General features: G+C 41.5%; 1 protein-coding gene across 1 annotated transcript in view; it reads left to right on the forward strand.

The window, feature by feature from the left end:
- Positions 1–23,678, forward strand: part of ATP7A (ATPase copper transporting alpha) — a 2,674,176-nt gene that overhangs the window by 1,346,458 nt on the left and 1,304,040 nt on the right. Inside the window, exon 11 of the mRNA XM_044057744.1 lies at positions 7,126–7,217. Coding sequence (XP_043913679.1) covers positions 7,126–7,217 — 92 coding nt within the window. The remainder of the gene's footprint in view (positions 1–7,125; positions 7,218–23,678) is intronic.

A 23,678-nucleotide genomic window follows, 5' to 3' on the forward strand; every position in this document is an offset into this window, starting at 1 on the left:
TTCCAAAGTGACTGAAGCTAATTGGCTTACAAGCTGCATTTCACTTGCTTATTCCATTAAAGGAATACCCTTACCTGTACCAGTCAAGGCTCATTCTAGCAGGTCTGTGTCCACTTCCACTGCCTTTTGGTTTAGAGTTTCTGTTGATGATATCTGCTCTGCGGCTACTTGGTCTAATTTTGCATACCTTAATATCCCATTACAAATTGGACATTATTCCCAGGAACAGAGCCTCCTTTGGTTCTGCTGTTCTTCAGAATATCCTTCCACGAGGGCCTCCCAGGAATTCTGTAGCTGTGGACTCTGTCCCACAGTTTGAAGAACAAATAAAAACAACTTCAGATAAAGAAGTTACATACCTGCTATAACGTTCCATGTTAGTTGTTGGTTTTTCATTTGTTCTTCAACCTTCCCTCCTTCCATCCCCCTTCCAAATTTTTAAGACCTTATGGATATGGATATCCATTTATCTGTTTGAGGTCCTGAAGTGCTCTTTTTCTCTACAGTTCAAGGACATATATTTAAAACCTTTTGTTTTAAACTCTAGATAGATTGTTAGCAGCAAACTCAATCTGAGGGATGAGGGAAGAGCAGGGCATTGTGGGTAGGGGAGGAGTTCAGATTTTCAGATTCTAGAGCTGTAGTATACGACTGAGTCAGATCCGAACCTACAGATTGAAGAAAAATGAAAAAACAATAGCTCAGATGGAACGTTATGGCAGGTACATAACTTCTTTGTTTAAGCTAAAGAGTTAGAGCAGCCCAGAAAAATGAAGGAGGGGAGGAGGCACAAGCAAAATAAAGGAGATGAGATGATAGAGGATGTTATAGTTCTGATAATAGTATATTACATTTTGTGCATCAGAGAGTTATGGCACAAATTCATATAGCTATAGTAGTACCAGCTTAACCAGGGGTGGTGCAGGTGCATTGGCACATACATTAAGAACAAATACCTCATTTGTACCAAATGTTGTTTCAGAGATTATTTTGAATCAAGCCATCAGTCTCCCAATGTGTTTTATCCAGATCCTCAAAGTCAGGAAGAAAAAATTCTATATACTCTGGATGTGAACAGGCAGCTCAGGTACTATAGTGACAGAAATAAGTCCTTTAGAAAAGAAGATTTATTTTATTTATTTTACATTTGTTTACCGGAAATGTCTGACTGGGCTAAAAGCCCATTTCCAGTGGAGGCCCGGGGAGAAAAGCTCCATTACATTAAGACAATTTACAGTGAAAAAAAAGTGAAAGGTAATGTGTTTATAGATGCACACAACATAGCATATCAGAGAATAAAAGGGAGCTGATTGCAGTACCACAAGTATAAAAATTGCTATTCAAAATGAATTTGCAAATGTTGTTGTTCTTTCAGCTTTTCCCGGTTAGGGGTCACCACAGCAGAACTCCGGTCCGCTAATGATTGGCAGTAGATTTTTATGGTGCCAAGGTGCCAGCTCAACACCCAACCTTCAAAGAAGGCACGCCCATTCTACACATGTCTTTTGAACGCCACTCGACCGCAGGGAGGACATGCATACTCCACACAGAAGGAGCTCCAGCCGAGAATCTAACGGGAGAACCTCTTGCTGTGAGGTGACAATGCTACCACTGCACCACTGCGGCTACCAAAATGAATTTGCAAATATATAACAAAAATAGAAGAGTATTAAATTCCTTGAAAGATATTGATCAACAATTTTAAAAGACTAATGAGTGTAAATGGAAGTAAGAGAGAGAAAGAAGTAGGATGGGAGTGAGGAAATGGGTTTCATGTGCTTAGCCTGGCATAGTATAGGAGCAGAGTCAGTTGTTTGATAGATGTTCTTTTAGTAGCAGTTTGAATTTAGATGAGCTGGATGCATTTAGTATTGTTTGTGATGTGGAATTCCAGGTCTTAGATATTTGACTGGAGATTGGGGCTAGTTACTTTAAGTATTAGTTTGTTGGAGAATCTTAGTGTTCAGGAGTTGATATTTGGTGTCACTAGGTTCTTGAGTGCTGGGCAATAATCAGAATCGTGATAGATGGAGTTGGATGAGTGATAGTTGGTTGAGGGATAGGTGATTTGGAAGTTTGAGCCATTTTAGTTGGTGTAGTGCAGTGCATTGGTGTGCTCTGTGGGAGATGTTAGCGGCAAAACGGGCAGTTATATTATAACAGGCATCCAGTTTGCTTAGGTCTGTTTTTCTGAGATTGGTGAATATTGTTGAGGCGTTATGGAAGGGTGGAGAAGAGATATGTCCTAGCAACAGAGTGCCTAGTGGAATCAGTTAAGAAGGGTTTGAATCCGTAGAGTGTACCAAGTTTAATGTGGACCTTTTTGATAGTTAAAATTAAGTGTTTGTCATACCTAAGATGATTGTCAGTTGTGACTTCCAGTAGTTTAGTGTTTTGGACTGGTTTTATTTTAGTTTTCTTAGCAGAGTAGATTGTGAAGGGGGGGGGGGGCTGATTGCTGTTAGTGAAGAGCATGAGCTTTGTTTTGTTTTGGTTAAGCACAAGTTAGGAGTCTGCAAGGTAGTGTTCAGTACCAAGGAAGAATTGTTGAGATTTTTTGAAGAAGTACTGGTAATGAGGGGGCTGAGCATATGAGGGAGGAGTCATCTGCATATTGTACTATTGTGTGTTGGGTGGCAGTACTAAGTTTGATGGTGAATATGGTGAAGAGCAGTGGACTTGTTATTGAACCTTGAGGTACTCTTACTGAGACAGGTAGTAGGGAAGAGAGGTTGTTTTCCCACCTGCTTTTGTTGGGGGTTGGTTATGTAGCTTAGGGACCAGGAGAGGGCTGACTGAGCAAGGTTTAATGATGTTAGTTCTTGGAGTAATTTTTGGTGAGATACTGTGTTGAAGGCTTTTGACATATCTAAGAAGATAGCAGACTAGCTGGTGATTATTTCTGAGTTGATTGATAGTCTGTGAAACTAGTAAGAGCAGTAGTTGCACTGTGTTTTGGTCTGAAGCTGTGTTATGAAGCAGATAGGAGATTGTTATGTAGTAGATAGGTGGAGATTTGTTTGTGTGTACATTTTTCCAAAATCTTGGGAATTGGCAGCAGTATAGCTATGGGCCTGAAATGTGAGAACTCAGTAGAGGTTTCACCTTTATGAAGTGGAATGATTAAAGAGACTTTCCAAGTTTGGGAATAAATTGCTCAGTAACTGATTGGTTGATTAATAGAGAGACTGGATAGGAGAGAACTATTTGTTTCTTATTCTGGGACAAAGAATATACATCCTCTGTCAACACAGACTATTTCCAGATGAGTGTCCTTAGCTATTGTCTTTTGTTCTTCCCACAATGGTAAGCCAGTCCCAGGCAGTATACAGGCTCATTCTACAAGAGCCTTGGCTTCTTTGATTGCATATTGAAAGGGGTGCACTCCAGGAGTACTCTAGATGTGGCTACATGGTCCTCTGTACATACTTTTACAAGGCATTACAAGCTGGATTCCTTTTTCTAGATCGAGAACAAGCTTTGCAAGGAACATTCTCAAGCACTCCTGGGTCCAGTTCCTTCATTTTTCCAAGTGGTATAGAATTTAGTAATCCAACCATGTAGACCTTAAAGCTACTGCTGCAGTGGGAATGGTGAACATAGTACAGTTGTGTAAGTTTCATTTACCCGAAATAGCAGATCTTCAAATTCCTCCCTGCTGCAATAGCCGCATCCACCTACTTTTATATGTTGTTAGTTGTTTGTGTATAAGTTGTTTGTTTTTATATGCATCTTTTAGAGGTTCGGGATGAGTACATTCCTCTCTTACTTTTAGAAAAAAAGTCTTAAATAAAGCTTTACTCTGACTGCTGATTTCCCTCCACAGGACTGTCCAGTCAGTCATCAGAGTGAAGGTGTGGGAGGGAGCCAGAGCTTTTGGATGCTGGCCAGTTATTGTTTCGTAGATTGGACACAACCTGTGTAGCCTAAAGGGTACTGCAGCAGTAGGAATTCAAACATCTACTATTATGAATAAGTGCAACTTACACAAATCTACTTTCTTTTTACTTTTAGTTAAACCAGTGAGCACTTGTGTATTAATAAAGTTAATACAACACCTGAATTCAGTTTTCACATGAATAAGAATAGTTCTACAGTTTTTTCTTGATAGGTTTGCATTTAACTTTTTGTGGTTATAGAGAAAAGCCCCATTATAGTAAACCAGGCAGGTAGTGATAATTTTTCTTTTCAGGATTTTTCTCTTTATGCTGCCCCCCCCCCCCCTTCCCGCCTTACTGACCATCATGCCACACCTTGCTGGATGTCATCCCATTCGTTCTTCAGCAATAAGAACAATAGACTTATTGAGACAAGAGCCATCCAGGCAGACATCAGTGAGTCTGTTTCTTCGCAGGTATTCTGGCAATAAAGACATATTTTTGTAACCTAACCTCTTGCCTGGTGGTGCTGTGACCACTTGCATCACTACAAGGAATGCATGCCCCCCTCTGTCTACACGTGCATGCTTCCACCACACATGCTGACAAGGGCTACCCAAACCAGCTTGGACAGCTGCACTCGCTTCCTTTGCACACAAGTTTCCATGCATTATGATGTGCACTTGTTCTTCAGCTGAGGTTTTATAATTGGAGCAGAGTAGCAAACTGGCTAAGGAATACAGTTCCTCCCATGATAGGCACACCTGTCCTCTCTGCCTAGGCTATCAAATGTTTGAATCACTAATCACAGGCTGAATGAGTTAGGGTTTCACCCCTATATGCCACTGGTGAAGGCTTCTTAAGATTTTTCTGAAATAAAACCAGTGGTCATTTTAATATATATATATATTTTTACAAATAGTGACATTTTGCAGAGTGAGATTTTTTTTTTTTTCAAAAGTTGTACCCAAAAAGTGTTTTTATGAAGATTGCCCTGCTGCCAAGGTTGGCTTAATGTGAAAATGTGCAGAACCAAATATCTATAAAAAGAAAAGTGTTTGGGGCAATGCATATTTCTTCAAAAACTGTCTAAAGTTAAGCTGCTAATTAAAGTAATGTACCTTTGGTAGTTGAACACCCCAGATGTTTATTTACAGATATTTTAGAAATAACAGGAAGTAGCTGTAGATTGGAACAAGTATTAGAGAGAGAGTTTCAGCTGGAAATTTTGGATTGTGAGCAGAAGTTTGATGACAAAGCAAAAAAAAAAAAAAATAGTGAAAATATCCAAAATAGACGAGTATCCGTTTTTAAAGCAAATATAATGGGGGCAGAAATCTTGATAAGAAACAACAGTAGATTTTTAGACTAGTATCAAAAAGAAGATAGGTCTTCTGTATTTTTGGAGACTAGAGATGTCAGAAACATATTTCCTATAGAGACCATTTGTATTGATCTGTGGGCAATCTAAAATAAAGTTTCTCTTAAAAAATGCATTGTGTCATAAATTCAAGTGAATATCTTTACACAAACAATAGCTTAAATATGAAGTAAAATCATATTGATGTAGAGCTTGAAAGGATTTCTTAAGAATCAACACAATGAGGTATAACATGATTCTTTGTTTTACTTGGATTTATTACTTTGACATATGGAAAATCCCCTCAAATTCCTTTTTTGCCATTTTCCATAACATTTGCCCATTACCGAAATGAAGGAATTTGTGTTGTACTATATGTATTTATTGCTGTGTATGTGTGTGTGCCATATATATGCACGTATCATCCATGTGCATGCATACATTGTTCATTCAGTTATGTGTTTAATACTAAGTATTGATTTCTTGGTTTTCACATTTCTTTCTTTCTCTGTTTTAAATGATTGCTGATAATTTGATGTAAAATAGATGGCATGCCTCCAAAGCAGTGGTGTTCTAGTCACATTCTTAATAGCATCCTCAGGGTAGAAAAACAAATAAAGGCAAGTTATGTGTAATTTAATTCTGATTGCTTTATTGCTTTTTTGATATGTGTGTTGGTTGATGGGTAGTCTTCCAAGCACACCCTTCAAAGTTGATTGTATTTCTTTTTGCTTTTGAGAGATGGGGAATGATGGGTGAGTGTATCCTTCTGTAGTATTAATTTAAATGACAATATGCTAATGATTTACTTATTTTATGAACCTTCCATTAAATATAATTGTAGAATTGTTTTTTAGTTTGCGAGATATGCAAAAACGTAATGGTAAAAGTTGTGAAAAGTAATTTCTGAGTAGCACACACTTTAGCCAGGGCAGGTTGTTATGGAATTGTATTTTCTTGGCCTTTTGAGATGCTAGTAAATATTGCTATGTTGGAGCTTGCTTTCCTTTTTTTCGTCAGGTTTCAATTATATGAATAGTCTTATTTTTTGTTTGTTTATCTAATATTTGTCAAAGCACATAACCTTGACTCCCTGTTTTCTTAAATATGAATACTGGAAATGGTGAATCAGAAACCATAAAAAGCACAATTTTTTTTTCTTTTCCCGGCGGGATGGGGAGCAAGCCTCCTGCACCCCCCAAACTGTGCATACCAACTGTGCATTTGCACCACATTGGAAAAAGGGCAAAACTCCCTGAAAAGTCCACTGCTGGCTTGTACTATAGAACACATTGTGGTGAAACTTGTCATAGCATTACGTTGCTAAATCTGTTCATTGGAAAAGCCAGTAGTGAAGTGTTTTTTTTTTTTTTTTTGTAATTTGCATATAGTTAAGTGTTTCATGAGAATTCTCATTCAGAAGAACTGAACTGACTGCTGATACTAGCCATACAATCAACAAACAATGGATGCATCCCAGTCAACATTGCTGCTTACTGATGTATGAGCAATATTTCATACAGGTGCAAGTAATGCCGTGCTAAAAAATGACTAATTCTGATGTTTTGCTTGTCTTGAGTTCTAATATGTATCCGTTACTGACCAAATTACTTCTTTCTCATAGATGATAAACTATTACTGTGTATATCTCATACAGCTGTACTTTCCCTTTCTTTTTGCAGTATATTTATTAAACATTTGATGGATTTTTGACAAACAGTGGTTGATAACACATGTATCCATTAGAAGATGTCACATATGGAGAGTCTTGAAGTAAAAGTGAACAGCTGTTTAAATGCAAATTAAATGTGAAGTTTTGCTGCTGTCAGTGCACATGTCCATGTAGTGAAACATTTAATTATGTCTGCACTTTCTTTTTTACTTTAGAGTAAAACATCTGAAGCTCTTTCTAAACTTATTTCACTACAAGCTACAGAAGCAACCATTGTAAGTCTGGCATCAGACAACTCCATTGTGAGGTAACAATTAATTTACTTGATTTTAATGTAAAGGTTATTTTGCTAAAAACTGTAATTTAGTTCCTGAAATATTGTGCAGTATTATTTTACAGATATTTGTTATTTGATTCGTGCTGTTGTCTTACAAGCATGAGCATATGTTTTATGTTTTGCAAAGCTGCAGTTATCTGTTAGAAGGCCGTTCTAGTACTGTTATAAGTGCTTTTCTGTCATTCTGTAAACTCATAGATAATATCATCAGGTTGCTGATCGTAACCTGTTTATTTTGTGTTTGAGGCATGGATGCCAAGAAATTTACCTTGAGAGTGAAGCTCAAGAGATGAATCTTGGCATCCATGTCGAGAACACATAATTGAAGGTTATGATCGGGTCTGATCATAATTCTTTGTAGTTCATAGAGCTTTATGTGCTCAATGTTCAAGAAGTTAAAGAAAAGGCAGGAAAAGAAAAACAAAATGCTAAGTGTTTTGCCAGCTTTCAAAGTTGCAAAGCAGTTACTGAGCACTGTCAGAAAGACAGTGTAACACAGTCCTTTATGTTTACACTCACCTTGCAGTGCCTCTCAGATGTCCAGATTTTCACAGAATGTATAGGTTTTTGCCTGTACCCGCGGTGGTGGTGCTGCGGTAGCGTTGTCACCTCACAGTAAGAGGCTGTCCGGTTCGATTCTCAGCTAGAGCATCTTCTGTGTGGAGACGTGCATGAATGGGCGTACCTTCATTGAAGGTTGTGCGTCAGGGCTGGTAACTCGGCACGTAAAAATCAACTACCAATCATTAGCGGACCAGAGTTCCGCTGTGGCGACCCCTAACCGGGAAAAAGCCGAAAGACGTAGCAAGTATAGGTTTTTGCCTCTTTTGGTCTTTTCCTCATAAAGTCTTTGTGGATTGAAGTCACTAAATAATGATACATATTTGAGTTTCAGACTTCAAATCCTTCAGAAAATACAGGTGAACACACATGCTGTTATTCTAAGTTTGTAAGAAGAAGAAACACCTCATCAGTATGGACAGCAGGCAGAAACAAATTTGGTTTTTATTCTGTCATTGATATTTGCTGGGCCGTACTGGCAGATTTGCAACCTGACCTTAACAAGTTATGTGGAGGGAGTTTAACATTTGTTAAGGTCGGGTTTCATGCTATAGTAGTACTTAACTAACTTGTCTTTTTGTCTTTTTCAAATATCGTAGCATAATCACTGTGCTGCATGCATTACAGTAAGTTAGTTCATCCTAATTCCGTCTGATTGTTTCTTTCACAATAACACACTGGGGAGTTCTTGTACCTTTGTGTGAGATTAGAACTTTTGTCTGGTGCGGTTTTCTATGCTGTCTGAGCTGTTCTGTGCTGAAATACTCTTGAGTTACAATAAGTGACAACATCATTTTAACTTTATTCCATACTGAAAACTAAGATTAAATGTACATTTGCACTACCACCATTAAAATTTCACTTTTAATCGTATTAAAATTCCCAATCTTTTGTATTAAATAATTTGTTTTAATTTTATTTGCTTATCCTTAGTCAAAACATAAATAAATAAAGGGGGTATTCAGAAACACAGCTTCATGAAATGTTACTTAACACAATGTGACTGCCTTCTTGGAAATTAGGGAAAAAAAATCAGTAACTTTAGCACATTTAGACACCCAGTACCATATCTGCAGCAAAACGCTGTTGATGTTTTGCATCCAGAATCAGAGATAAAAAACAAAAATAATCATGGACAAAGGCTCCAAATCAGAGACACTTCTAGAATATTGGTACTGTAGAGATATGACCAACTAAGAAACTTGAACCATCTTATTTTCTGATGTAAAATAAGTCTATAACAGTAATGGCAGTCATTGTTTACTGACAGTAATCCACCACCTTTCTTAAAATGTCGCTAGTTTTAGGATGGGCAAGATGAGATTTTGAACCAGAATCAGGGACAGTTGAGAGCTATGTTTAACTGACTTTCATGTGGTTCATGTCCATGAACTGCCCCCAAATCAATTTGTTTATAGTTATGTATTTATTGAGGTAAAAGGGATTCAAGTTCCCATCTTACCCACTCCTTTTTCTTTTTTTCCTGAATAAAAGTCAGTCTTATGACTTTGAAAAACAAACCTTTGTATTATTTTGGATCATAGGAAGTTACTAAGCTGTTGCCCCTGAGGCCCTTGTAAGCCTAGCCAAGAGTTTAGCCAATGCATAGACAAATCACCACCGGATGCTCCTGTCCAGCGGTGACATGGGTGGAATCTCAGGGATGTATTTTCTGTTTCCCATCCAATTATCCAGATTGCACTTAAAAAGAGGTAAAGAGGTACTCTGCTTGACATGGAGAGGGAGTTTATTCCATAGATGGGGGAAGTCTCTGGGACACAAGTCTGTCCCACCAGCAAGTCCTATTGATGTCACAGACCAGGCTGAGGCCAAGTGTGTGGATTACATGAGTGGAGCTTAACTTGCAGATATAGGTTCATAGATAGGTACTAGGCTATCGGCCCTGGGGCCTATACAAGTCCAGCCAAAAAGGTACCCTGGCTTTTGCCACCCAAGAAAATTATTTTCCTGTGCCACTGTCGAGCAGAGCCACAGAGGTGATCCCCGGGATGAATTTCCTATTTCCCATCCAATCATCAAGATTTTTCCTGAAGAGTGCTAATGAGGAGCTTTGTTTGATATAGATAGGTAGTTTATTCCAGAGTATGGGAAGTCTCTGGGACAGGAATCTATCCCTCCAGCATGTTCTGTTTATTGTGGTGACACGGTTTAGGTCCCTAGAGCGTGTAGCTCGGAGGGATTGGGATTTCTTTAAGTGGAGCATGTCCAACAGCTCTGGGTTTGACATAGGCAGAGATCACCTCTGAGTAGGCGATATGCGATGGAGTAAAGCTGGAGTTTTTTGAGACGGTCAGCATAGGGCATCTGTTTGAGGCCAGTAATCCTCTTTGTGAGATATTTCTGTGGCCTTTCCAGTTGTTGGAGATGTCTTGTGAGGTACATACCAAAAGGGGCGTTGTACTCTATAATGGGTCTAATGAGTGATGAGTAGAGGGGAACAATGACCTCTTTTTTTCTGGATGAGAAACCTTTTGTGATGAGGTGTGCCACGTAGAAAAATTTCCTGACTACTGTGGCAATATGATTATCAAAGGAGAGACTGCTGTCCACCTGTGTCCCAAGGTCTCTTATCACACTTTCGGTGTTAAGTATACTACCGCCTATGTTGTAGTTCATGGGTACAGAGTTTTTACCAAAGGGGATGGCAATGCACTTTTTAGCATCAAGCTTCAGGCCATGGCTTTGACACCAGGCATCTGTCTCAGTGAGGCCCTTTTGTAGAATGTCCACATCGTTAGGAGTTTCGATTATGGCTCCTAGTTTGAAGTCATCTGCGAAAATCATTAGCCAAAGACCTGCTGTGTTAGCTTGTACTTCAGAGAAGTAAATACCAAACAGGAGAGGACCCAGGACTGAACCCTGTGGTACTCCACTTGTCACTAGTCTGAAGTCGGATTTGGAGTCTGCTACTTTCACAGTGTGGGGTCAGTGAGCCAGTTGGCAACCCATCATGTGACATAGGGATTTATACCTAGTTTAGTGAGTTTATCTATAATTCCAGAGTGGGGGGTGGTGTCAAAAGTCTTGGCAAGATCTAGATAGGCTGTGTGAACCAACTTACCCTTGTCTACGGCTTTGGTGACTGCTTCAAAGAAGTTTATCAGGTTTAGGAGACATGATCTGCCTTTTACAAACCCAGACTGGGTGGGATCCAGAGTTTGGAGATTACCAATGTCTTTGTTTATAAGTTCCATGATGATACATTCCATGGCCTTGCAGACCAGGCTCATCAGGCTAATGGGGTGGTAGTTCCTGGGGTCCATGGTGGCACCCCCCCTGTGGAGTGGGATAACCATTGCTGTGCACCATTCAGCAGGCACAAAGCCTCAGGTGAGGCTATGATTGAACATGGTACTTAGGTGGGGTGCCAGTTCGTTCTGTAGTTCATGTAGAACGCAGCCTGGGATGTTGTCTGGTCCCATGGATGCTGTGTTCTTGGCTTTGGAGAGTGTGTTTTTTACCTGTGCAACCATGATTACAGGAACTTTGCATTCTTCTGCAGGAGTCCCATCAAGGCGGGGTCCAAGATCGCCTTGTATGCCAGACAGAGGTCACCTCTGAGGAGTCTGTATGAAACAGAGTAGAGGCGTAGGCCTTTTTAGCCTATCTGTGTATGGTAGATTTTTGAGGCGCCGGATCCTGGTGTGGAACCTCTATGGTCTCTCCAGCTGCTGCATGTGCTTTGCGAGGTACATGCCGAATAAGGCATTGTACTCAATAATGGGCCTTATAAGGGAAGACTACAGGGATGTTATGACCTCCTTGTCCCTGGATGAGATACCCTTACTTATGAGGTGGGCCATGTAGAAAGCTTTCCGTACAATGGAAGCAACATGGTGGTCAAAACTCAGGCTGCTATCAATCAGGGTGCCCAAATCCCTCACGACTGACTGCATGCTTAGAACGTTGTTGCTAATGTGATAATTTGTGGGCACATCTCTCTCCCCAAAAAGGATGATGATGCATTTTTTTGTATTCAGCTTGAGGCCATGTTTCTGGCATCGGTCATTTGTTTGGGTGAGACCTTCTTGGAGGATGTCAGCTTGGTCAGCCATAGCCCACTGGTTTTGGCCTGTACCTCAGAAAAGTATATCCTAAATAACAGAGTCCCCAAGAATGAACCCTGGAGTACACCACTCGATACAGGTCTACTGCTTGAGGTGGCTTCCCCTATTTTGACTAGGTGGGTTCTATCATTGAATCAGTTGGCTACCCATCTGGTAACATACAGATTGATGCCTGGTTGAGAGAGTTTATCTATTACGCCCGAGTGGGGTGGGGTATAGTGTCGAAGGCTTTGGCCAGGTCAAGGTAGGCAGTGTGCACGGTCTTCCCCTCTTCCATGGCTTTGGTGACTGACTCAAAAAAAGTCGACCAACTTTTACAGACATGACCTCCCCTTGACGAAGCCAAACTGTGTGGGATCGAGTGTTTGGAGGTTGCCAGTGTCCTTGTTTATGAGGTCCATGGTAATCCGTTCCATGGCCTTGCAGATCAAGCTAGTTATGCTTATGGGTCTATAATTTTACAGATCAGTGGATGCTCCACCTTTGTGTAAAGGGATTAGAGTGGCTGTCCTCCACTCAGCTGGGACAAAACCTGTACTCAGGCTTTGGTTGAATAGGGTGCCTAATGTTGCTGCAAGTTCCTGCCTGAGTTCATGTAGGATGCAGCCTGGGATGTTGTCAGGTCCCATGGAGGCTGTATTTTTTGCCTTTGAGAGAGCAGCGATGACCTGATCCCTAGATATAAGGGGAAGGGAGCAGGTACTGGGAATGTCCTGATTTATTGATGAGGGGACAGAGGGGTGAAATTTTCATTCAGTCTGTCAGCCAGCAAGTTTGCAATATCAAAGGCATTTGTATATGTGTTGTCCTTGGCCATCAGTTCTGAACAGATCTAGGTGCTACCTTTGAGATTACGGGCATATGTGAAGGCGGCCTTATGATTGTCTCTAGTAGATGTGGCCAGTTTGGACTCGAAGTTTGCTTTGTAGGATTTCACTAGTGTTCTTATTTGCTTGTTTAGGCTAAGGAGAGATTGGAGTGATATACTTTTATATTATATTATAGGTTTCTTTAATTTCTGTTTGGAAAGTATCATGTCTGTGAAACTGGTGGTATCCCTCACCTGCAGTTCACCTGTTTTGTCAGTAAAGATTAACAAACACAACAAGATATAATGTGGGAGTATATGATGCATATAATGGTGATATTACATAGATAGATATATCTTTTTGTTGCATTTAAATGAAAAGACGTGGACCTAGACTGATTATATTTACTTAATGACAGAAGAAGAAGACCATAAACTTATCTGATCTCCTCTTTTACATGTATAATACCATACTTCCCCTCATCCCTACATTCCCTCTTACCCTGTTTCCAGTAGCATAGAACCTCTTGAGTATCTCTGTGAATTCTCTGTCCACCACCTGTTTCATTAGTTTCTCCCATAGATCTAGAACCATCTCTATGAAAAAGTACTTTCAGAGATTCAGGGAAAAATTAATCCTTACACTCTGTTGCCTCTGCCTCCTCTTCCTTCCTAGTCAAAATGACTCATTCACATCTTGATCTTATGACCAGTATCATATTTCCTTCTACCTTTTGGTCTCAGGTGAAAAGAGCTCTTTCTCCTCCATCCTGTGGATCATTCTGTTCTTTCCCCTACTACCATTAATGCATTGCCTTTTTATGTTTATAGTTTCCAGAACTGCATTGAGCACTCGAGGTGTGATCTGGCAAAGGGCCTAGAGAGTGGCAGCATTATCTATTTTCTTCTGGAATCTGTCTGCTCTAGAATATAGAAGGATATTAAATGCATCGATCTGTAAAAAAAAAAGAACAAGTTTTCAGTACAAACTGTTGCCAATAATGGTTTACTATCAAAATGTCACCATTTAAAATAAAAAATGGCTTTAACTCCAAAAGGCAACATCGAAGTCATGTATACTAATTAGTTGAAAATGTCAAATCTGATGAACGAATTCAGCAGATTCGCCATTTTCACAGAATATCAAATGTCATATGCCTGCTAAAGTAGCTATAAGTCATAAAATGGCCTTAAGTTTTTGCATGGAGGCAAGCCCCCTGCACCGAGCTGTGGGGGGCTGCGTCCCCCACACCCCCCTGCAAACTATATATTCCAACTCTAAGATTGCACTTAAGTGAGGAAAAGGATACATTTCCCAATCTGCATTGTACTGTGATCTCTAGTCCTAACATCGACCACATATCAGTGGCATTCGCTGCAACGGACACTCACTCATTTGAAGGTCGGAAACACTGTAATTGGCCAACTGCCATTTGGCATTCTCGTGTTCGCCAAACCTTCATTCTACATTTTGATAGCAAACCGCCAATAATATATGATGATATACATATTATACATATCATACATATGATATTTGACATCATACTAGATAAGAAAAATTACTTCTACAATCTGCAACATAAACATCAGAATAACCCTCAAAAGTACTGGGCAGGCATAAATAAACGTCTCCAACCAGGCAAATCCACTACTCCGACCCCAGGAACATTATCTGACAAGAGCCAAGAAGATATAGCCAATTCATTCAATACTTTCTTCACAGAAACCATCCAGTCATTAGCTAACCAACTTTCTCCTCCCCATACTTCTATAAACACTATACCCGACTCACCACTCTTTTAACTTCCAGCCAGTGTCCACATCCTTTATCAGATCCCTTTTGAAAAAACTGAAGCCAACCAGCCTTTCAGCCGATCTTCTGCCGGCTGAATACCTGCAAATTGCTGCAGATGTCGTAGCCTACCCTATCTCACTCCTAATTAACAGAACCATAACCGAGGCCTCAATCCCCACAATTTGGAAAATATCCTGTGTTATTCCACTCCACAAAGGAGGTTCATCCACAGAACTGTCCAACTATAGACCTATAGCTATACTATCACCACTTCCCAAAATTATGGAAAAGTGCATGCACAACCAACTAATGCTCTATCTAACCCAAAATAAACTACTCACAGACTCTCAACATGGATTCAGACCCCATCAGAGTACAACCACTGCCCTCCTCTCTTTTACTGAAAACATTAATCTTAACCGGAATAAAAAAATATCCTCCGCTCTCTTCCTGGACCTATCGAAAGCCTTCGATATGGTAAACCATCAGTTACTTCTATATACTTTAAAAACCCTGTATCTAGATACTCCAGCCCTTGACTGGTTTCAAGCTTACCTCACTGGGAGACAACAAGCAGTAATGTGGCAAAACAAGCTCTCCTGCCTACTACCAAATACCATAGGAGTTCCTCAAGGTTCCATATTAGGACCTCTCCTCTTTTCAGTCTTCATAAACTACATCCAAACAGTCATCCCTGAAGCCACCTGCATTCAATATGCAGATGACTCGACTATAATATGTTCCAATGCCTCTCTTGCAAATCTACTTACTACCACCCAACATAGCTTCACCAAAGTCGAAGACTGGCTTGCCAACCATCTCCTGATCTTAAATCCAAACAAAACCAAGTTACTTCTCTTCTACCCAACCAATAGATCTCCGACTGAAAACTTCACTATAAAATCCAATAATGGGACCATCATCTCCCCAGACACCTATACAAAGCTATTAGGAGTAAACATTGACAATAAACTCAGATTTGATATACATATCAACCAAGCCATTAAGTCAGTCAACAAGAAACTTGGGACCCTATATAGAATTAAAGCCTTCCTTACCCCGAATGCCAGGGCAGCCACAGCCCGATCACACCTTCTCTCTACCCTACTATATGCCTCTCCTGTCCTCACTCACCTTAACAAATCTGATCTGGCCAAGCTCTCATCCTGCTATAATCACATTGCCAGGTTCGTACAGGCCTACCCTACAGAACACATCACTGTACTAACCTGAAAAAGCTTGGATGGATAGAATTCCCACACCTTCTTCACCAGTCCCAACTCATAGAGGCCTTCAAAATCCTTAAACAACCTGAGAATATCCCAGCACTAAAAAACTTAATGACTCCCTACTCCAATCTAAGCTGCCTTCGCTCAGCAAACAGACTCCTTGTCCAAACAACTAAATCTCTCAACCTAGGTGGTGATGCGCTATTTGCCAACACCACTGGTAAAATATGGAACTCTCTCCCAAATAACATCACGCTTGCAACTTTTCTAAGTCAATTCAAAAATAGTGTAAAACTCCACTTCAAGTCACACTGGCTATGTCCTTGCTCAAACCCAGACTAGCTCTGTGCCATTAACTAAAACATAAACAACTAGCTAAGATGATAAGTACTTTGTATACTGTGATAAAGAAATATGTATCCTGTCTAACTCTGTCATTATACTACCTACCGTCCTTGCTAATATGTTATTAATGTTACATTTGTAGTAATCTCAGAAATAGTAATGGCAGTCTTGTACTTGTATGTAAATAGCCTATGTTTTTGTTAAGTTCTTTCAGCTCATTTACTGTACCTAATTATCAATGTAACTCTGTTGGAGCTTTTCTCCCCGGGCCTCCGCTGAAAAAGGACATGTATCCAGTCGGACCATCCCGGTTAACAAATGTAAAATAAATAAATAAATAAATAATATGTCACTTCATTACTGTAGTCCCACAAAGGGAACACCATTTCCAGGCACTGATAAAAGCCCAGATGGCCATCACTCACTCAAAGGGCTATACTGTTTCTGACCACACTCATGTTAAACCTACTAAATCAGGGCTCATTCCCATTCTTTGCAAACTGACTGAGCCACTGCTTATCATATTGTAACTTTAGATCACACTCATCATCTGCGCTTCCTCTCCTTTTACTTATAGAACCAGACTATATTGCACTGACCATAGCTTTTCTTCATTTTCTTCTCAAACTTGGGAATCTATCCCAGTTTGCATTAAAGAAATTAACCCTTTTCAAGATTTAGGGCATGTCTTCTGAAATTCCTTTTCAAAGAAGCATCCTGCAAATGCTTCCAAAATTCATGTGTAGTGTAACCTTTCTAATATATTATCTTATTGCCACTCAGTAAGAGTAAAGATGGGAATAAACTACTCATTTTGCAAACTTGCAAGTTTTTTTCATTCTTTCATGTTAGCTTTCTCCTGCCTTTCTCTACCATCTTTCCCTCCTTGGTGACTACAGAAATACCCTGTCAATCTATATAGCTACAGTCTTCTCATAGTCATCACATTTTTGCATTAATTTCCTCAAAGTTTTAATCACTTAGTGAGTAATATACTTGTGTGATAGCACTACATGTTCGACTTCATATATGAACTAATTGGTAGTAAGGCTACAGCTGTAACTTATTGCACCACAGCTTTGTCTGCATCATGTCCTGTGCTGAACTTGAAACTAGTCCTGTTGGATCAGTGCTCCACCCCAGTTAGCAATTTAAAAATGCATAAAATGAAATATAAAATCACCTGAAGATACACCCCATCTTTCTTTTTCCTGCTGTCACTATCATCTCACTCTGCTTCTGGAGGTTCATTCCAGGTGTGATCAGCACCTTCAGATCCTTTCAATACTTTGTTGACGTCAGTTCCACTATCCCATCTGATGCATCACACTAGGATTTTTTGGCATAAGCACAGTACTTTGCATTTGTTTTTGTTGAACCTGAGCTGCCACCTTTCTCCCGCTTGTTCAGCCTTTCCAAGTCCTTCACAAGAATCTTTCCCCATTTTCCACTGATATATGTGCCTTTGTGTTGTCTGTAGCAAAGTTGATTCTGTTCTGTATTCCATTAAATATGCCTCAAACCCACACCCAGGACAGGCTGGCATAGGTAGTGGGTAACAGAAAGCAAAAACGTACCCACCTCTGAAGGCTACCTAAATGATAGCCCCTGACATTTGGCTCTCACCCCATTGAATAGACCACATATGGGCCAGTTGACTGAGATTGTGTCTGTTGGTTGGCAAGCATCAGGAGCAAAAGTGCCAGTGTAAGTGAATTAAGAAATGAATCACATCTTTCCCTCACAAAAATCGTACTAATGCAAAGTACATTTATTTTTCAAATGCTTTACAAACACATTGACAAGCACCTCCATGTACATCTGCCAAAACTGCCACTTGTAAAATCTTATGAAATTTTTAAAACATGCCAGTTAATATGCAGAGCAGGTAACATTCCCCTACAAAAATAACAGTGCAACTCCCCCTTGAGAGTATAGTACTGATGTTCTTCGTGTTTCACTGTTGCAGTCATCCCACTTGGGTTATCTGCCTGCAGGTAGCCCTCAGTCAGCCCGAATACCAGAGACCTAGTATTTCTGCATCGGTTGCTGTCACTCCAGAACTGACGTCAGGTCATCAGGGGTATAAAAACAGGCAGCCGACGCCATTACATCAGTCTTTCTTGCCGAGGAGCCTGAAGCAGAAGCAATTCGCACGAGTGCCGGTCGGCCGATAGCTGAGTTTTCATTTATGAATTGAATCATCCTGAAGTCTACTAAAGCTAAGTACCCCATTGGGGATCCTTTTTTCTTGCTCTAACCGATGTCAGAAAAAGTTAACAATTGTCTTGCCTGTGTAAAGCAAATACCACACCAAGATTTTCATTCTTACTGTGTCACCTGTTTAGGCCCAGACCACGATGTACCTCGCTGTCAATTTTGTGCCTTGTTCAACACCCAAACCATTTGTCGTCAGGCCCTTCTTGTCACTAAATGCTTTCGTTCTTGATCTCCGTATTCTGAAATAGCTTCGGTAAGCCATCCGACTACCGATATTCCAAAAAAACTAAGGATAAAGACAAACAGACTGCACAGGTCCAAAGCTGCAGATGACGCTTCCGTTAAGCTAGTCGCAGGCCTCTACCGAGACCCGTTTGGAGTCCAGTATGCCGCGAGACTCTTCTTCGACTATGGAACCTGCAAATGTCTCTACCTAGGATGGGTCCGGAGCCACTGAGCAGGCACCAGCTTCTGAGGAAGTTCTTCGCACTACCAATGTTCGACACAAACCAACGACTTCAGTTCTAACTAAAACTACCGAGTTTCTAAGACCAAATGTACGTGCTACGCCTAGAAAACTGATGACCAAAGTGCATGCACCTGCTCCCTTGCCACAACATCAAATGCTTAGAATGGCAGAAGACCTTATTATGCTGATTAGGGAAAGTCAGCCTTCCCCTGCTAAGAGAAAAAGAGCTCAGTCCCCAGCAGCTTCAAGAGACCAAGAGTCAGATGATTCTGAGGGTTTTGATTATGAAGACATGCCCTTATCTGCTTATGAGGATTCTGATGAAGAGGAATCCATTCCCTCTGCCTCTCCTGCAGAGTATTTTTCTTTTGGTGAAACCTTACATACTTTAAGAGAGCATTTCCATTGGGGATGCCAAGACTATCCTCAGTCCAAAAAGAGACTCAGAGAATTTCTAGACTTGCCACAACATAAGCTTTTAGCAATACCCCCAGTCCTGGAAGTTGTTGATGATGTCTTTATGGAATCCAGTCTTACTCCTGATACTTTAACCCCTGCTCCTAGGAAACCAGACAGGTACTACAGAGTACCTGACTCTCTCTAATTCCTTTTCAAAAATCCTACTGCTGACCCAGAGGTAATTTCCCAGTGGCCTGATGGTATCAAAGCAACTACAGCTAGGAATCCCACCCCTTCGGACAGGGATTCCAGAGCTTTGGACAGATGGAGTAAGAACGTATATACCTCTGCATCTCTCGTCATTAGGGCTTTGAATTGTCAGTTTCACATGCTGAAGTACCAACAGCATATTATGGAACTTATTAAGCAAAAAATGGCTACCTTTACAGACTGTGCAGAAAATAAAGAATTGCAAGAGCTTATGCATTCTGCAAGCCAAGTCAGCAAGCATACATTGCAGTATGGCTTTGATGCCCTAGAAGCATCTTGCAGAGCAGCAGTCACTGGTTCTGTACTGAGAAGGCATGCTTGGCTTAAGGAGCAGACCTTGCCACACCATGTCAAATCAAAGTTATTAGATGCTCCTTTGAACAAGGACAATTTGTTTGGCACCAGAGCAGAAGAGGTTCTTAAAAAGATGGAAGAAAAAGCTAAATCTATGCAGACAGTCAAAGAATTCTTGCAAGTACAGCCTCTTAGATTCAGTAGGCATTGCCCCTCGAAACATTGGTCCTTTCCAGCCCCTTCAAGGCCATCTCAAACTAGACCCAGCGGAAACAGACTCCCCCCCCCCAGACTACATTTCCAGGGTATGCCGAGATCTAAGCAATGGAGTGCCTCCACCTCTAAAGCAGGTAGTGCTAAGCCACCCCCTTACGGAAAGAATTCCTAATGACTTCTCAACTCTGCTCTCCATCTCTGCCCAACTGCTTGTGCCCCTAGGAGGAAAACTTGCCCTTCATGCAAAAAACTGGATTTCCATCACCAAAGACAGATGGGTCCTCCGCATTGTATCCCAGGGGTACAAATTTTACTTCCACTCACTGCCAACCCCAAAAGGGTTCCCAGACCTTCCTCCAAACCAGTGGGTAGAGGCACAAAACCAAGTTCAATCCCTGCTGTCTATAAGGGCAATTCATCCTGTTCCTGTGGAGCAGATAGGTCAAGGATTCTATTCCAGACTTTTCCTGGTACCCAGAAAAGAGGGCACTTGGCACCCAATCCTAGATCTTTCAATTCTCAACACCTTCCTGGTGGTACCAAAATTCAAAATGCTCACCCTGCAGCAGCTTCTACCTATGCTAGTCAAAGATGCCTGGTTAGTCACCCTAGACTTAAAAGAAGCCTATCTGCACATCCCTATAAGGGAGTCATGCAGGAAATATCTACGCTTCAGGGCAGGATCTATGTATTATCAGTTCTCTGCACTTCCCTTTGGCTTATCCACTGCTCCCAGAGTATTTACAAAATGTCTGGCTCCAGCCATTGCTTACTGCAGACAGAGAAGTATTCAAATTTACCCGTACTTGGATGACTGCCTGATTCAGACAGACAGTCAGGAAATGCTTTTGCAGCACCTGACATTTGTAAAAAAACCTTCTGGTACCTGGGGTACACCATCAACGAAAAGAAATTAAAACTAGTCCTCAGTCAAAAGATTGTATTCCTGGGAGAAAGCTTGGACACAGCATCCCAGATGGCATTCCTCACTCCAGAAAAACAAGCCTATCTGACAGATTATTTTACTCAAATGGCCACCAGAACCCAGCTATCCGCAAGGAAAATCCTGCAGGCCCTAGGGTTCATGGCCTCATGCATCCTACTAATTCCATTTCCCAGACTGTAGAGGAAACTTCAGTGGTACTTAAAAAGTAGTTGGTGCCAACATTCTCAGTACCTGGAAACCGTCATTCCTATCATACCCTGTCTACGGACAAAGTTTCTTTGGTGGACAGCAGCATGCAACCACAATAAGGGACTGTCCTTTACTCAACCCCACGTCACCCAGACCCTAACCACAGATACATCAGACTATACCTGGGGGGCACACATGGACGTCAAGTGCCTTCAGGGCCACTGGAGCCCAAGTCAAATTCATCTGCACATCAACCAAAAAGAGATGCTAGCTGTGGAGCACGCTCTGAGAGCTTTTAGATCCCTACACTCACCAGGACACCTGCTAATAAAAACAGACAACACCACAGTTATGTGGTACATCAACAAGCAGGAGGGAACCCGCTCTTACCCACTCTGCAGGCTAGCCATGGCCCTGTGGAACACAGTCTTGGACATGCAGGTCCATCTGCAAGCTCATTTCCTGCCAGGCAAACAAAGCTCACTGGCAGACGACTTAAGCAGAAATCTCCTAGACCCACAGAAGTGGCAATTAGAGCCCAGCACCTTCAACCTTCTGATTCAGAAATGGGGAACCCAGAGGTGGATCTCTTTGACTCCCCCTGCAATCACCAGCTCAGCAAATTCTGCACCAGGACATCTCACAGCAGGGTCTGGAAAGTGGATGCCATATCCTTCCAGTGGGTAAATCTCTCAAGCTGTGCCTTTCCCCCTCTGCCCCTTCTCTCAAGAGTATTGCTCAAGATAAGACAGGACTCGCAAGGACAATTCTGATTGCCCCGGACTGGTCACGCCAGCACTAGTACCCACTCCTGCGCAGCCTGTCACCGATGTCACCGTGGCACCTACACCAAAACCCAACCCTGCTCTCTTAGCAGGGGGGACAGATCTTGCAACCGCAACTGCAAACCCTAAATCTTGCTGCCTGGCTTATTCCTTGAATTCTCCCCCAGTAACCATCCTAAGCAAGCAGGTGCTGGAAGTCATTTTTGAAGCCAGAAGACCCAGTACAAGGGAATCCTATGCTGACAAGTGGAAAAGGTACTGCTCTTGGATTCAATCTAAAGGATCCTGGATTACTTAGCAGATCTACTCCACAGGGGCCTATCCTCCTCCTCCATTAAGATCCATGCCTCTGCCATTTCGGCTCATTACAACACTGAGCCACCTCTCTTCTCTCACCCTTTTATCAAACAGTTCCTGAGAGGGGCAAACAACTTAAGGCCACCAAGGAGAGCACCCACCCCTGCTTGAGACCTTAACTTTGTACTGGAAAAGCTCACACTTCCCCCCTTTGAGCCTGCAGCATCAGCAGAGTTAAAGTTCCTCTCTTGGAAAACAGCCTTGCTTCTGGCCATCACTTCAGTTAGAAGAGTGTCTGAGCTACAAGCACTTATGGCTGTGGAACCCTTCATTATTTTCCATGCTAACAGGGTTTCCCTCAGGGCTAACCCTTCCTTTATGCCTAAAGTGGTGTCCAGTGTGGCTCTCAACCAATCTATGCATTTGCCAACTTTCTTCCCTAATCCTCAAAATAAAGGGGAAAGGATCCTGCACTCCTTGACATGCACAGACAGTTCAGATTCTACCTTGATAGGAGTAAGCCCTTCAGGAAATCTGACCAGTTACTAGTCAGCTTTCCACCAGGGGCAGCGGTAAGGCCATTTCAAAACAAATGATTTCCAAATGGATAGCACACTGCATCCATATCTGCTTCAAGCGCCATGGGAAACCAACCCCTCAGGGGATCAGAACACATTCTACTAGGGCAACTTCTACCTCTACAGCATTCCTCATGGGAGTCCCTACCAGGGACATCCTGGAAGCTGCTACCTGGAGTTCTGTACACACCTTCACCAAGCATTACCACCTGCCTATCTTTTCCAAATCCAGAGCGGGTTTTGCAACAGCAGTCCTGCAGGGCATAGCAGCCAGACCCAACTCTTTTTGACTGCCACCACCCTTCTTTAGCTTTGGGAATATACCCAAGTTTGATGACTGCAACAGTGAAACACAAAGGACATAGTATAGATGTTCTTCGTGTTTCACTGTTGCAGTCATTACATTTGGGTAAACTGCTGGCAGGTCAGATTAACAAAGTCCTGGGTCCTGCATCAGTTGCTGTCCCTTCTTCCATGACGTCAGGTCATCAGGGGTATAAAACATGCAGCCGACGCCGTTTTCATCAGTCTTTCTTGCCGCGCGGTGCCTGAAGCAGAAGCAGTTCACAAGTGCCAGTCAGCCGACTCCTGAAATTTTCATTTTCGAGTTTCAGAACCGAAGTCTTCAACCTAAAGCTAAGTACCCCGTTGGGGAAACTTTTTCTTGCTCCTTACCAATGTCAGTAAAAGTTAATAATTGTATGACTTGTGGGAAGCAAGTACCTCATAAGGATTTTCATTTGTACTGTATTCCTTGCCTAGGCCCTGACCACAACGTGCCTTGCTGCCGGTTCTGTGCTAAATTTAATCAACGCACTATTAAGCATCGGTATATTTTTGCATCTAAATATTTTGGTTCAAGATTTAACTATCCAGAAATGTTGTCGGTTAGCAATCTGACTACCGGAATGCACAAAAAATGCAAAGAAAAAGACAGAGACA

Source organism: Protopterus annectens, chromosome 15.part0 (assembly GCF_019279795.1).
Source record: "Protopterus annectens isolate FY-2018-M chromosome 15.part0, PAN1.0, whole genome shotgun sequence".
Lineage (NCBI taxonomy): Eukaryota > Metazoa > Chordata > Ceratodontiformes > Protopteridae > Protopterus > Protopterus annectens.